This window comes from Peromyscus californicus, unplaced genomic scaffold (assembly GCF_007827085.1).
Source record: "Peromyscus californicus insignis strain IS unplaced genomic scaffold, ASM782708v3 Scaffold_5__1_contigs__length_169319896, whole genome shotgun sequence".
NCBI lineage: Eukaryota > Metazoa > Chordata > Mammalia > Rodentia > Cricetidae > Peromyscus > Peromyscus californicus.
In genome coordinates this window covers 10,871,524-10,885,688 of record NW_026294573.1, presented here as the reverse complement: position 1 = coordinate 10,885,688, position 14,165 = coordinate 10,871,524, and the positions used below count along the sequence as shown (strand labels likewise).

The window sequence follows — 14,165 nt, the reverse complement described above, 5'->3', positions numbered from 1 at the left end:
CCTCTTCAAGTCTCCACTTTCCTCCCCTACAAGACTTCCTGTGGCTGGCATTTAGTAAGCCCTTACTGGCTGGTGTATTCAATCAAAAGCAGGTTCAATATACGCACAGCTGTGACTGGTTTCTGGCCCAGGATAGGAGACACAAAGAAGAAGGAGTTATGAACAAATAAGCAAAAGTCCAGCTTCAGCGCCCAAGAGGTCTATGAAAGTCTGAATGCAACTGGCCCCCATAAGCTCATAGGGAGTGGCACTATTGGGAGGTGTGGCCTTGTTGAAGGAAGTGTGTCACTGTGGGGGCAGGCTTTGAGGTCTCTTTTGTTTAAGCTTTGCTCAGTGTCACAGTCCTCTTCCTGTTGCCTACAAGATGTAGGACTCTCAGCTCCTTCTCCAGCACCATGTCTGCCTGCACGCTGCCATGTCCCACCATGATGATAATGGACTGAACCTCTGAAACTGTAAACCACCACCTCAATTAAATGTTTTCCTTTAGGGTTCCCATGTTCATGGTGTCTCTTCACAGCAATAGAAGCTCTAAGTAAGTCAAGGTCTGAGGCACAAAGGGATAAAGTACATGGATCCCTGCAAGTGCAGACCAGTCTTCATGGGAAGCAGAGAACTCAAGATGCCATTATCCCAGAGTGAAGCAAACACAAGGAAAAATGGATCCTTGTGTTAGAAGCCACAGCAGAGGCAGAGGGACCCATGAGCTTTTGTCAGCAAAGTGGGAAGGAATTCCAGTAAGGAATGTGGGCCACAAATAGGATGCCTGTAGCTTTGAAGTCTACTGTAGCTGATGCTCTCATCAACTGCACGGCCTCTGCTGCCCTGAAGCCTGAAATGGCAAGGCCCTCTCCACTTGGCCCACACATGCATAGCAGCAAATGCTCAGTGAGCCAATGAAGTAGGGCAGGTATGACCTGTCTGTAGCCCACAGGTTGATGTGAGACATGTGGTGGTATTGTGTTCCCCAAAATATTGTGCACCCTAATAAACTTATCTGGGGTCAAAGAACAGAACAGCCACTAGATACAGAGGCTAGAAAATGGTGGCACTCACACCTTTAATCCTAGCATTCCAGAGGCAGAAATCCCTCTGGATCTCTGTGAGTTCAAAGCCACATTGGGAACAGCCAGGCATGGTGGCACACGCCTTTAATCCCAAGAAGTGAGCCTTTAATCCCAGGGAGTGATAGCAGAAAGCAGAAAGATATATAAGGCATGAAGACCAGAAACTAGAAGGTTTTAGCTGGTTAAGCTTTTAGCTGGTTAAGCTTTTAGGCTTTTGAGCAACAGTCAGCTGAGATTCATTCTGGATGAGGACTCAGAAGCTTCCAGTCTGAGGAAATAGGATCAGCTAAGGAACTGGCGAGGTGGGGAAGCTGGCTTGTTCTACTTCTCTGATCTTCCAGCATTCACCTCAATATCTGGCTCTGAGTTTGTTTATATTAAGACCTTTTAAGATTTGTGCTATAGAGATATGCAGGTATTCCCATCAAAATTAACAACAGCAAGAGTCATAAACAGAGTTGAGGATGTGGTTCAGTGTTAAGGCTCATGTCTAGAATGGGCAAGGCCCTAGGTTTGATCGCTAATTATATATCTAACCGCCCCCCTCCCTGTTAAACACACACACACACACACACCCCTACCTCATACAAATTCAAGGTCCTGCCCCATCCCCCAAAGCCAAGGTCTAAATTGCCACGTTTTAAACTATTTCCATCAAAGCCAGCAAACAGAGGCTACAGACAGACTGTGAGGTGGGTTTATTTGGTTTACTGGATGTTTTAAAGACAAAAAAGAAACAAACAAACAAAAATCCCACAATTCTTTTGGGGGAATTAAAAAGGTTCCCATCTTGCCCTGGCCCCTGACAAACACAAGGCATAGCTTCGGTGTTCTTCCTCCTCTAGATCAGGGGGGGTCTCTCTTAGGGCAGGTTTTTATGCTGCTACTCCTCCTAGGCCTCCATTCTTCCAACCAAGCATGTCCTCTTCATCTTTTCAAGCTCAGTTTGAATCCCAGCTTATTCATGAGGAGAAACAACCCACTATGGCCGCTCCTTCTGAGTTTCCAAGAGTTTCATGTCATAGACACACAGGACTCAAGGTCTATGGAAAAGCTCTCAGCATCACAACCCATGAGGTTGCTGTAATGGGACAAGCAAAAGTCTGAGCTCAAGTTGGCAATAAGAGGAATTAGAAGGCATTAGAGGGCCGGCAAGACAATTCAGCAGGGAAAAGCACTTACCATGGAAGCATGATGCCTTGAGTTCAAATCCCAGAATCCACAGTAGAAAGAGATAATAGACTCCTCAAAGTTGACCTCTGACAGTCTGTGGCATATGTGCGTCCCCCACCCCCAGCCCACATTATACACTCACACACAACAGTAATGATAAATGAAGATTTTAAACTAACAACAACAAAGGCACTAGAAGGCAGAACCAGCATGTAGCTGCTGGCTGAAGTAGCAGACATAATTTACACAGTGTTCCCATTTCCCAGGCTACAGCCTGGAGGCTTCCTTTTACTAATCCATTTACCACTGACTGTAACCACAGGTCTACCCTTACCCATCAGGTAGCAAGCTAAAGCCAAGAAATCAGTCAGGTTACAGAGGGAGTGGCTTTCAGAGTTGAACATGGGTAATGACCAAAGACCACACGATAAGGTACAGTAAAACTGCTCTAATGCTTGTCTACCACATCATCCATGTCCAAACAACACAAAAAAGCAAAGCTTTCCAGTTACATAAAGAAACACAACCCAAGTTGTTGGGTTTTTTTTTTTTTTCAATTTTCAGATAATCTAACAGTTTCATTTAAAAAAAAAAAAAAAAAAACACACACAGCCAGGCGGTGGTGGCGCACGCCTTTAATCCCAGCACTTGGGAGGCAGAGGTAGGTGGATCTCTGTGAGTTCCAGGCCAGCCTGGTCTACAGAGTGAGTTCCAGGAAAGGCGCAAAGCTACACAGAGAAACCCTGTCTCAAAAAAAAAAAAAAAAAAAAACATATCCATGTTTTATAAAAATTGCTGTTAAAAAACTGCTATCTAGCAGATTACAGGATTTAACATGAGATTTAAGTACCATCATTAGAATATAAATTTCTTAAACTAGACATTTATTTAGATCTAAATCATAACAACTAGGAGTACCTATGGAAGTCTTCTTAAGTCTGAGGATTTGAATTTGTATTTATAGTATATGCTAAGACAGACTATTTTTAGTGTTAGGAAAAAGAGGGAAGAAGATAACGAAAATGAAAGTGAGAAACCACCACAGAACTAACCACCTGGTAGCATCAGACCTATGGACAGACTCGGCTAAATACTCCGATGGTATCAAAAGAATTCTGCAAAGGAAATGAAGCTGCAAGGCAGACAACAACCTGGATAGACTGCAAAACCATCAGAAGATAAATATAGAACATGCTCTGTATGACTGCATGTCTATGACACTCGAGAACAGGACAAACCACTCCATGGAGACACAGAGCTGATCAGGAGCCGCTAGCTAGAGTGGAGGACTAATCGGCAAGAGAAGCCCTGAGAAAGAGAAGTCTCCTGGAGCCAGGGAATGGCCATAACTCCATGTGTGCAGATGTGTGTCAAATAGGTACACTATGCTGCACACAAATCACACTTAAGGAAAAAAATCTAGAAAAAAAATGGCCTATAAGTCTCCTTTAATATCAAACAATTTAAAATTTAAGCTCAGAGACAAATATTTGAGGAAGCAGGAAAGTATTAATAACATACAACCACAGTGGAAACCTAAGGCAAACAACAACAAAGAGCTTAATAAACATCGCAGCAGAAAAACAGTACTACTGAGGACAAACTCCAGCAGCCCTAAATTTCAACAAGAATGGAAATGATGGGAAAACACTTTAAAGTACAAAACAGTATCAAACTTTAAAAATACAACAACTGGAATAAATGCAATGTCCACAGTAAAGGAAACCCAAGTATGTTTATTAAACATCTCCTTGCAAGAAAACACTAAGCAGGGTTGAGAGCTGGTCCAGCGGTCAAGAGCACTTGCTGGTAAATCTCAAGGACAGAGTCTGGATCCCAGCATCCCCGTCAGGAGGCTCAGGAGTGCCTGGAGCTCCAGTTCTAAGGAATGCAGTGCCTCCACGGGCACCTTCAGACAGACACATGCACATATACATAAATAGAGTAAGTATTTTTAAGTGTATGAAACTAAAGTTTTAAATACTGTATATTTACAGACAGAAAAGTTAATTTACATGCAAAGACATAAAAATCTAGCTGACCTCATAATTTATGATCCTAAAGACATATTAATCTTTAAATCATCACTAAACCAAAATGAACCTTTAGGATATCAGACTTAAAGGACAGGAATACCAATATAATAGAATATAAAATACATTGTTTTAATTAAGATTTATTTATTAACCCAATTCAAACATTTCTCTACTCAAAACTCTCCCATCCCTCAGGCAAAATCCCCTCTAGTCTTTTACAAGGCCCATGAAACTGACCTCATCCCTCTTTGCTATGGTTCCATGTGGACTCAGAACCAGCCTCTCCTCCCTCACCACAGCCCCTCTCTCCACACACTCTGCCAGCTGACAGCTGCCATTGGTAAAATAACTCTGCTGAAATGGTGGCTAGTACAGAAGGTGCCATCCACATTTTACATGAGCAATATGGACTAATGGTTCTGGCTTTTAAAAAATAAAAGAATAAGGATTGGGTATGGTGGTATACATCTTTAATCTTACCACTTGGGAGGCAGAGGCGGGGGATCTCTGTGAGTTCGAGGCTGTCCTGGTCTATACAGTGAGTTCCAGGACAACCAGGGCTATGTAGAGAGACTTTTTGTCTCAATAAACCAAACGTATGTAACACACACACACACACACACACACACACACACACGAATGAGCAAATTTTATTGGCCTTTCACAAGAATGTAGTAATTCCACTTACACACTTTACCCAGAAAGTAACTACAAATTATCACACTAGTTTTAACCCACCAAAACACTTAAAGAATCTGATCCAGATACTGAAAGAGAGCAGTGGATTACGGGAGATTCTACTCAGCAGGGTCTAACATTAAGAATACTTTGGAGCCAAGTGGTTGTGGTACATGTGTTTATTCCCAGCACTCAGGAGGCAGAGGCAGGTGGATCTCTGTGAGTTTGAGGCCATCCTGGCCTACAGAGTGAGTTCTAGGACAGCCAAGGCTACACAAAGAAACCCTGTCTCAAAACACAAAAATAAAAACAAAACAAACAAAAAATCTGTTAAAAAAAAAAAAAAGAGTATTTTGGAGCTGGAGAGGCAGCTCAGTGGTTAAAAAAAGTTGCTGCTCTTGCAGAGGACCTATAACTCCAGTTTAGATGATCTGATGCCCTCTTCTGGTTTCCATGGTCATCAGGCAAGCATGTGATACACATGCATACATGCAGGCAAACACTCATACACATAAAAATAAAGAAAAAAAAAAACGTAAAAGAAGAATCCTTCATGCAAAGCTATACATCACTGTTGCAATAGGCTAATAATTATCACCACAGCACTTGTTACAAACAAAACACACCTAAGATTTAATCTTAGGGTATCTAATATTCAAACAATTCTTGCCTGTTTATACTTCCGAACAAGACTGAGCTTTGAAGTCAGCCCAATCTACATAGCCAGAATCTGTCTCTTTAAAATGGGGGTGGGGGGAGGGGGAGCTGAGAAGGGTACTCCAAGCTAATACTAGGACAATCAATGGGGAAAAGAATCAATCAAGCTTCAAGATACTAAAACAGCATTTAATTGCATTTGATTAAGGAACAACTGATTGTAGTAACAGTTTACAGACAGACACACACACCAGAAAATTCTTATACAAAACCTTGAAAAAAAACAGCAGTCAAATCAAATCTACAGTACAAAAAAAAAAGTAGCCTCTTCCCAAAAGCTGGCAGGTCCCTTAAATTGTCCGACTGAAGAACTATGCTCCAATATGTTGCAGGTCTCAAAAATGAACAGGCTTGTTACCACATCCATCCCATACATCCTTGGCTCTAGAGCAAATCGGACAGCACTTTCAATAAAATACAAATGCCTTCCCACAGCACTGACTCTCACACCAGTGTCACCTGTACTGGAGTCTCTGATAGCACCAATCTTCTTAAACCAAGCTCAGTCCCTCCCCTAAGGATCGAACGTGTGTTACTCTGCCTGTTGTTTTCTTTGCCTAGATCAGTGTGCACTTCAATTCTGGCTGTGTCCCATCTTGGTTCTAAGATGGCCTCTGAGACCAGCCTTCTGTGTAACCCAGTGAGCTTCCTCTAACTCCACCGCCATGCTTCCTCACTAGCACTTGCTTCATTGATTGCCTTCACAGTACTTTCACTATCCACTGGAAAGGGCCTTGCCTGCCTCTCCAAGCATACAGGCTGCACTGCTTGGCTCACAGCAGTGTCCACAACATACTAGGAGGTATTCTGTGCATGGGAACAAATAAACACCTAGGACGATCGGTCGGTCGGTCGGTCGGTCCAGATAAGGGAGTGGAGATGGCTTAGAACAGTGCTCAGAGCTGGATGTGTGAAACTGAGTGGTCACAGCTTCTTTGTTTTTTTACTGGTCTCTAAAACTAGCACAGAAAGCTAAACTGCCCTGCTACTGGTTAACAGCAGTAACGTACATAGGTCACTGTTTAGAACAGGGAGATGCTGTGACTATAGTCAGTCACTATATTGCCAATATTAATAATAATGTGAGCTATGCAAAGAATGAGGGGGACTGTGCAACTCAGTAAATTAGTAATAAAGGCAGTCACGGTAAATCCTCATAGCTGTCTTTAAATACTAATTTTTCTCTGCTAGCAGATACACCCCCCCACCACACTAATTTAAATGATATATGCCAAACAGTGTGGCCAATTAATGTCACATATTAAGACCAAGCCTCCACTGACCCTTGTACTTGTGTCTATAGCAGCACAGTACCATATTAATCTACACAGGGTATGTTGTTGTAGGATATTATTTTAAGGTGTGTTGCTTTTGTTTATGTTGCATTTGTATAACTCTTAAGAAGTCGTGTTACTGTGCCTATCTAAAACACATGATGATCTAATAAAGAACTGAATGGCCAATAGTGAGGCAGGAGAAAGGATAGGCAGGGCTAGCAAGCAGAGAGGATACATAGAAGGAGAAATCTGGGAGAAAAGAGAGTAGTAGCCAGAGGAGGGCTGGAGGGGCCAGCCACCTAGCTACACAGCAAGCCACAGAGTAAGGGTAAGATTTACAGAAGTCAGAGAACGGGAAAAGTCCAGAGGCAAAAAGATGGGATAACTTAAGGAAAGGAAAGTTGGCAAGAAATAAGCCAAGCTAAGGCTGGACATTTAGAAGAATAAGCCACCGTGTGTGGTTTATTTGAAAGCTGGGTAGCAGGCCCCCCCAAAAAAGCCAAAAAACAACCAACAACAGTATGTAGCAAAGACAAGTAAGTAAGTTAGTGCTGTGTTAAGCCACTGAGTTGGGGAACTGTTTGTTACCTCTGCATAGCCCAGTGTACTCTCTGGCTGCTCAGTAGCAGGCTTTACATCTGACAGGCTACTGACTGCAAAGCTCCTTTCCTTCCTCCAGAGGAATGGTCATCTTCAGTAATAAAATGGGAATTCTAATGCCTGCACTTCATAAGGTGTTTTACAAATACGGTATTAACAGGAGAATATTTATACATTCTGTTGGTTTACTTTTGATTTGGGTTTTGTTTTTTGGGGGGGGGGGGTTGTTTTGTTTTGCTTTTGTTTCTTTCTTTTTTTTAGGGGGGGGAGGATTCGAGACAGGGTTTCTCTGTGTAGCTTTGCACCTTTCCTGGAACTCACTTGGTAGCCCAGGCTGGCCTCGAAATCACAGAGATTCGCCTGGCTCTGCCTCCCCAGTGCTGTTGTTTCATTTTTAAGACAGGGTTTCTCTGTGTGTCAGCCCTGGATGTCCTGGAACTCTCTTTGTAGACCAGGCTGGTCCCAAAACCACAGATATCCACCTGCCTCTGCCTCTGCCTCCTGAGAGTTGGGATTAAAGGCATGTGCCACCATGCCCAGCACATACATTCTTTTTTTTTTAATTAGGCACATACATTCTTTTTTGTTTGTTTGTTTGTTTGTTTGTTTGTTTTTGAGACAGGGTTTCTCTGTGTAGTTTTGGTGCCTGTCCTGGATCTCGCTCTGTAGACCAGGCTGGCCTCAAACTCACAGAGATCCGCCTGGCTCTGCCTCCCAAGTGCTGGGATTAAAGGCATGAGCCACCACCGCCAGGCCCAGGTACATACATTCTTAACAGAGTACTTGGCAAATGTGCTAAGAATTCAACAGATACAAAATGGAATTAAACTCCAAAACATATCTAACTTAGACTACTTTGAGCCTATTTGCATTATGTCACTAAATAACCTAGGAACCAGGAGAACATCACAGATGATCTCCAATTTAGAACAGTCTGAAATACAAAAGAAAAAACTTGTAATTTCTTAGGCTTTACAATGAGTTTAGTAGGATATAACCATACTGAAAGTCCAGGAGCAACTGTACAGGGTTAGTGTAGAATGCTGGTGAATAAAAGGATAGCTATGATCCAAAAAAATGGAGAGAATAAAAAAGGAGGGCAAACATGACCCTGCCTGCCAGCCAGGCATGACTGTGAGGAGGAACAAGGACTCACCTGCACAGCAAGCTGTACTCCCTCTCAAGATCAAAGAGATAGCAAGAGTAAGTACTAAATGAGTAACAGGGATGAGGAAGAAAGATAAAGAACTAATGCTCTGGGGCATGTGGAGCCCCAGATATGGCTTCAGAGAGAGAGTCTAGCAAACTGCCTCTCTAGGAGGGACTTGGAACACACCAAGACAACAGAATGTGACAGGTGGTGTGTACAGTATGGGCAGGCTCTGAACTCTACTGCTCCTCTTAAAGAATTCTCACAAGCACCATGACCATAACCAGATCATCCCTGTGCCTCAAATGGCTCATTCCTGGGAGAAAAGTGAGTCTGTGCTAATGCCTCTGCGATCACAGCCATTATGAGAAGTTTTGACTGCTGAAATGCAACAGAGAGATGCTAATCATTTCCTAGAGGGAAAATCCCAAACAATCATAAAGTAACTTTAGGATTTTAATTATAAGTCAGTCTTGTTCAAGTTCAAACTTTTTTCCACCTGAATTTTGTTGTGCAGTTATTTGGAAAATTTTAGTACAATCTGGCTGACAATGAGAGTGATAAATACAAGAACAAAGGCTGTAAACTATTCTGAATAATATTCTTATTTTTATTATAATAACAATATTGGAAAATATTGATTAACTTAATATTTCAGCATAATAAAGAAATTTAACTGAAAACGCTAAAAGTTTTAGTCAGGAAAAGTGGAAGGTTTTTATAATCCAAATAAAACTTTCCTCACTGCCAGCCCCTTTAAATTACACAAATAAGAAACATGCTAGCCATTAGAACACACACGGATACTTTCGTCCTGGCACTTGGCATCAAAGGAAGAAGCCCTGTACAGATCTAATGTTAAAACTTGTCAAAAGTAACGTGAGATTGCTAAAGAACCAAAAAGTGAAATGGTTATTGCTACAACTCTTTTGGAATAGTATACACACTATTTGTTCGACACAATTGGGATATTAAAGCAAAGTGTAAAGTATCAGAAAATAACAATAATAAGGTCCAAGAACACTTGAAATCTTACTAATTCAGTAGGGAATGAAAAGCAATGCACAATTAAGCCTAAGCTTAACTGTCAGCTTCTCAGATAATAAATGAACACAAAACACAGCAAGAACAGTCCACACTCAAATTCACTTCAGAAAGTCACCATCACTCTAGCCCAGACTGACTCCTCTAACAAGTCCCAGACTACAGAAAAGCCACTGCCTTTGAGTGACCAGGTTCACATTAAGAATCAATCTTAAAATAAGAGAAAAAATGAAATGCATACATAAATACACCTCTGATGTATGATGACTGAAAATCCATTCTGCTTTTTCCCTATCCCCTCACCATTTCGAATATAATCTGCCTTCAAAAGCATGTCAGTAAATCTTCAACTATTACTATAATAGAGACCATGTGCCCATGTGCTCGCCAGATTCATGTTTATGAGGTATAGTCCTCTATATTAAAATAAGTTTATTTCTGATAATGAAAGCAATGAAAAGAAATAAAAAAGATCCACTCCAACAATTTCACCTCTCTCAATGTAACACAGGAAAGAATGTATTAAATCTCATCACCTCACAAAATTATACTTGTGGTTTCTAATTAGAAACACCTGGAAATGACAAAAAGATATCTAAAGTTTCAATTGATAAGATACAAAATGTTTTCAAGTCCACAGAGTTTAAGCTATGAAGTAAAAAAGAAATTTACATACTTTACATTTTTGTGTTTCATCTCTTTTAAAAGTTGCTTATAAAAAATTTTAAGAGAATGTTTCTGACATCCATAAATCAATCTTTCTTTTTTTTTTTTTTTTTTTTGGAGACAGGGTCTCTATTCTGTAGTTCTGGCTGTCCTGGAACTTGATATGTAAACCAAGCTAGCTTCAAACTCACAGAGATCCATCTGCCTTTACCTCCCAAGTACTGGGATTAAAGGTGCGCTTACAAAAATTTTTAGGAGAATATTTCTAGCATCCATAAATGTCTATAACTGTGAGAATGAGACAAAAAATAAGAATATTGCTCTAGAATGCATTAAAATCACATAGCTAATATTACTTATCAGAACACCCTTGAGGTTATGGAAATATCCACAGCAAAATAGATTAATCTCCCAGTAATCACACACCCTCCTGCAAGAGAAAAACATCTTACATTTCAGTATCTGCCTTCTGTATTTTATACAAAGGACTTTCATGGACAAAATACTTGAAAGTTCCTGTCTGATCAGTTGTGGTCTCTAAAAATGACTTTCAATCTTGGAAAATTGAAAAATAGGAAGTTCAGAAAATAAAAGCTTAATATGTACCAAACAAAGAAACACAAACCCCTCACACTGAATGTGGCAGAAGAGAGGTTAAAAAGGGAAATCTGGAGCTAAAGTTCCTAAGAGTTCGTCTCCCTCAGGAGGCAAAGCAACAGCAGCAAACCACAGCAAGCAATGCACATGCCCCGCCACACACACACACTCACACTATGAGAGCAACGGCGGATAATGGGGTGAGGAAACCAACACAAACATCCAAGAGGAAGGAATGAGGGTATGTGCGTGTTGCTATGTTTTAAAATCAATAGCTGGCCTAACATCTAGGTCATGAATTTGTATAAATTTTATGTTTAAACTCACCTGATGCATTTTCAATTCCTGTTGTGTTCTGTAAAGATACACACAACAAAGAAACTTCTTTGATTACATGAGCCCTAAAAAGAAAAACAGACAATTGTAATATGCACCTGCCTACAAGTTTACAGTGATTTAAAACTGCATATGAACAACAGAATATACTCCAAGGGCTATTCATAAAGCAACCCCTGCCAGTCAACCTCAGTCCATACTGACAACTAACTTCTCAGATTCATTATCATAATAACTATATTTCTCACTAAACCCTACTAGGGCTTCACTGTACTCTACAAACCAAGCAGAATCAGCAGAATGACATCATATTTTGGGTTAAGAATTGCATCACTCCTGGAGAAATAAATCGGCTTTGTTAATAGTCAGAAGTACAAAGCCTAGAGATGTAAGTGGTGTGCAACCCAGGCATCCTTCTTTTGCTTTTAGTATTTGCTGCATGCAAACACAATTAGACTCCATTACTCTGTTTTTCAAGCTCCTGAAGCAGAAAGGTGGACTGACTAAAAAGGGCCACATGAAATTCTCTTCAAAGGGAAGAATAAAAAGCAGGCAGTACCATGCAAAGCTTTTAAAAGAGGTCTGGAAAGAACTACAATTATGCCTCTCTAAAGTATTGTTTGACATAGTCACGGCATAGTAAGATGACAACAAAATTTCTTCTTGTAAATACATATGGCATACAGTCACATACCTCATAACAATAGTGCAGTCAACAACTGTCCACATACACAATGAGGATCCCATGAGACTGTTGTATTGCCTCATGTTTAGCACTGGTCTCAGCAATGTCATACCAGTACCTTTATGACATTCAAAAATAAAACTGCCCAATGATACATTGTTAGATCACACCCTTAAGTAGTGTGTGACTGTGTTCATTTCTAAATAATAATAATCTACTAGCCCAGTGTGGTGTCATACTGTAATTCCAGCAGTTAGGTGGAGACAGGAGGATTTGGAATTCAAGGCCAGCCTGATCTATGTAACACTGCTATCTTGAAAATGTCTATGCAGATGGTCTTTTCTATGTATGCCCATGTTGGTATGGTGGCTCATAACTAATCCCAGCACTTGAAAAGTGGAAGCAGGAAAATCAGGTTACTCTGAGCTACTTTAGATAGTATCCCCCAAAAAATTAATTAACTAGTGATTAAAAATAAAGATACAATGTATGCCTCGAGTCAGTTTATATCATTCATATATGTGAAACATACCACTTTTGGTAGACCCTCCACTGTAACATTGTAAATGTCTCCAGTAAGCACACACACACATGCATCAGGAAGTATAATTCTCTTATTTTTTCATGCACATCTTTAGTCCACAAGACACCGCCTATATGGTGATTGTCAATAACACAACAGGCTTGTGATGTAATGACCCACGTTTTAGACTGAAGAAGACATGCCTGCCCCATCAGAGGCAACAGTGCTTAGAGAACAGCTGACTTTCTGTTCTTTCCTTGAGCTGCTGGACCCGACTCACCTGGTGACCTTTAACAACAAGGTATTATATTTAAATATGGCCCTGCTCATCTGAATTCATTTTTATGTGTATTGTGCCCAAGGAATGTACTCCACAGCATTCCATCTTGTTACACAGGTCAGTCAGTTCTGGCCAAGCCAATATAAACTCTTAGTATATTCAACAGATAAAATGTCAAGGTAACTGAAGGACAACCCATGGAGTCAGTTCCTTCAAAGTGGTTCTCAACCTTCCTAATGTTACGACCCTTTAATACAGTTCCTCATGTTGTGGTGACCCCCGACCATAACATTATTTTCATGCTACTTCATAATGGTAATTTTGCTACTGTTATGAATCACAATGTAAGTATCTGTGTTTTCTGAAGATCTTAGGCTACCCCCATGAAGGGGTTGTTCAACTCCCAAAGGAGTCGCAACCCACGGGTTGAGAATCACTGCTTTAAAGTTTAACACAGAGCATCTTTTCACAGATATTCAATATGACCTTCCCCAGGATACATGTAATACAGTAAACACAACTCACCCTATTGCCTGAGACTTAATCTGCTATCCTGCCTGAAGGTGGTTCTAAAGTCTGAAAAGTTACTAATGGTCTCTTAGACAGGCATACCTGCCCCCCATACAATGTCTACTGGCTACTATCAGCTCCTCTAGGCCTGTGTGACATCTTACACATCGTAGAGCTGGTGAAGTGAGACGTGGCAGTGGCTTGTTCCTTTGTCTCTCTGATCTTTCAGCATTTACCCCAATATCTGGTTCCAAGTTTTTTATTAAAAGACCAAATCAGATTACACCTGATTTGGTGGATGAGGGGTGCGGCTGCTGCTTCCTAGGGGGCTACCCTCTCCTTCCATCTGCTCTGCAGTTGGTTTTCCCTCTTTATTTCACATTCTTCTTTCCTTTTCCTCATCCATTGTAGTTGCTAGCTCACAGGCACAATTCAAACAACAGAGTTATCTGCTATGTGACACTGGACAGATAAAACAGTACAGTACTTAAAACATTTCATTCTTTGACGCATTATCTTAATAAATGGCAACTTTTTCTACTAAAGAAAAACCTACTATGTGACTCAAATTGTTACATGATGAAGCGTAATCTAAGACTTCCCATACTGCCTGATCCCTCCTTGTCCAAACAAAACCCACTCATTATTTCCTGTTGGAGAATATAAAGATCTTAACACCTTCTTTTTTATTTATTTTGGTTTTTCGAGACAAGTTTTCTCTGTGTAGATTTGGAGCCTGTCCTGGATCTCGCTCTGTAGACCAGGCTGGCCTCAAACTCACAGAGATTCGCCCGGCTCTGCCTCCTGAGTGCTGGGATTAAAGGCA

At 40.8% G+C, this 14,165-nt stretch overlaps 1 protein-coding gene across 4 annotated transcripts in view; it reads right to left on the bottom strand.

Moving 5' to 3' along the window:
• Prdm2 (PR/SET domain 2) overlaps positions 1-14,165 on the bottom strand; it is a 112,532-nt gene that overhangs the window by 83,795 nt on the left and 14,572 nt on the right. For 3 of the 4 annotated variants that reach the window (XM_052718892.1, XM_052718893.1, XM_052718894.1), the window contains exon 2: positions 11,333-11,406. The exons of the other annotated variant lie outside the window; for it this stretch is intronic. In XM_052718892.1, coding sequence (XP_052574852.1) covers positions 11,333-11,341 — 9 coding nt within the window. In that variant the 5' untranslated portion in view covers positions 11,342-11,406. The remainder of the gene's footprint in view (positions 1-11,332; positions 11,407-14,165) is intronic. 4 annotated transcript variants of the gene reach the window in all.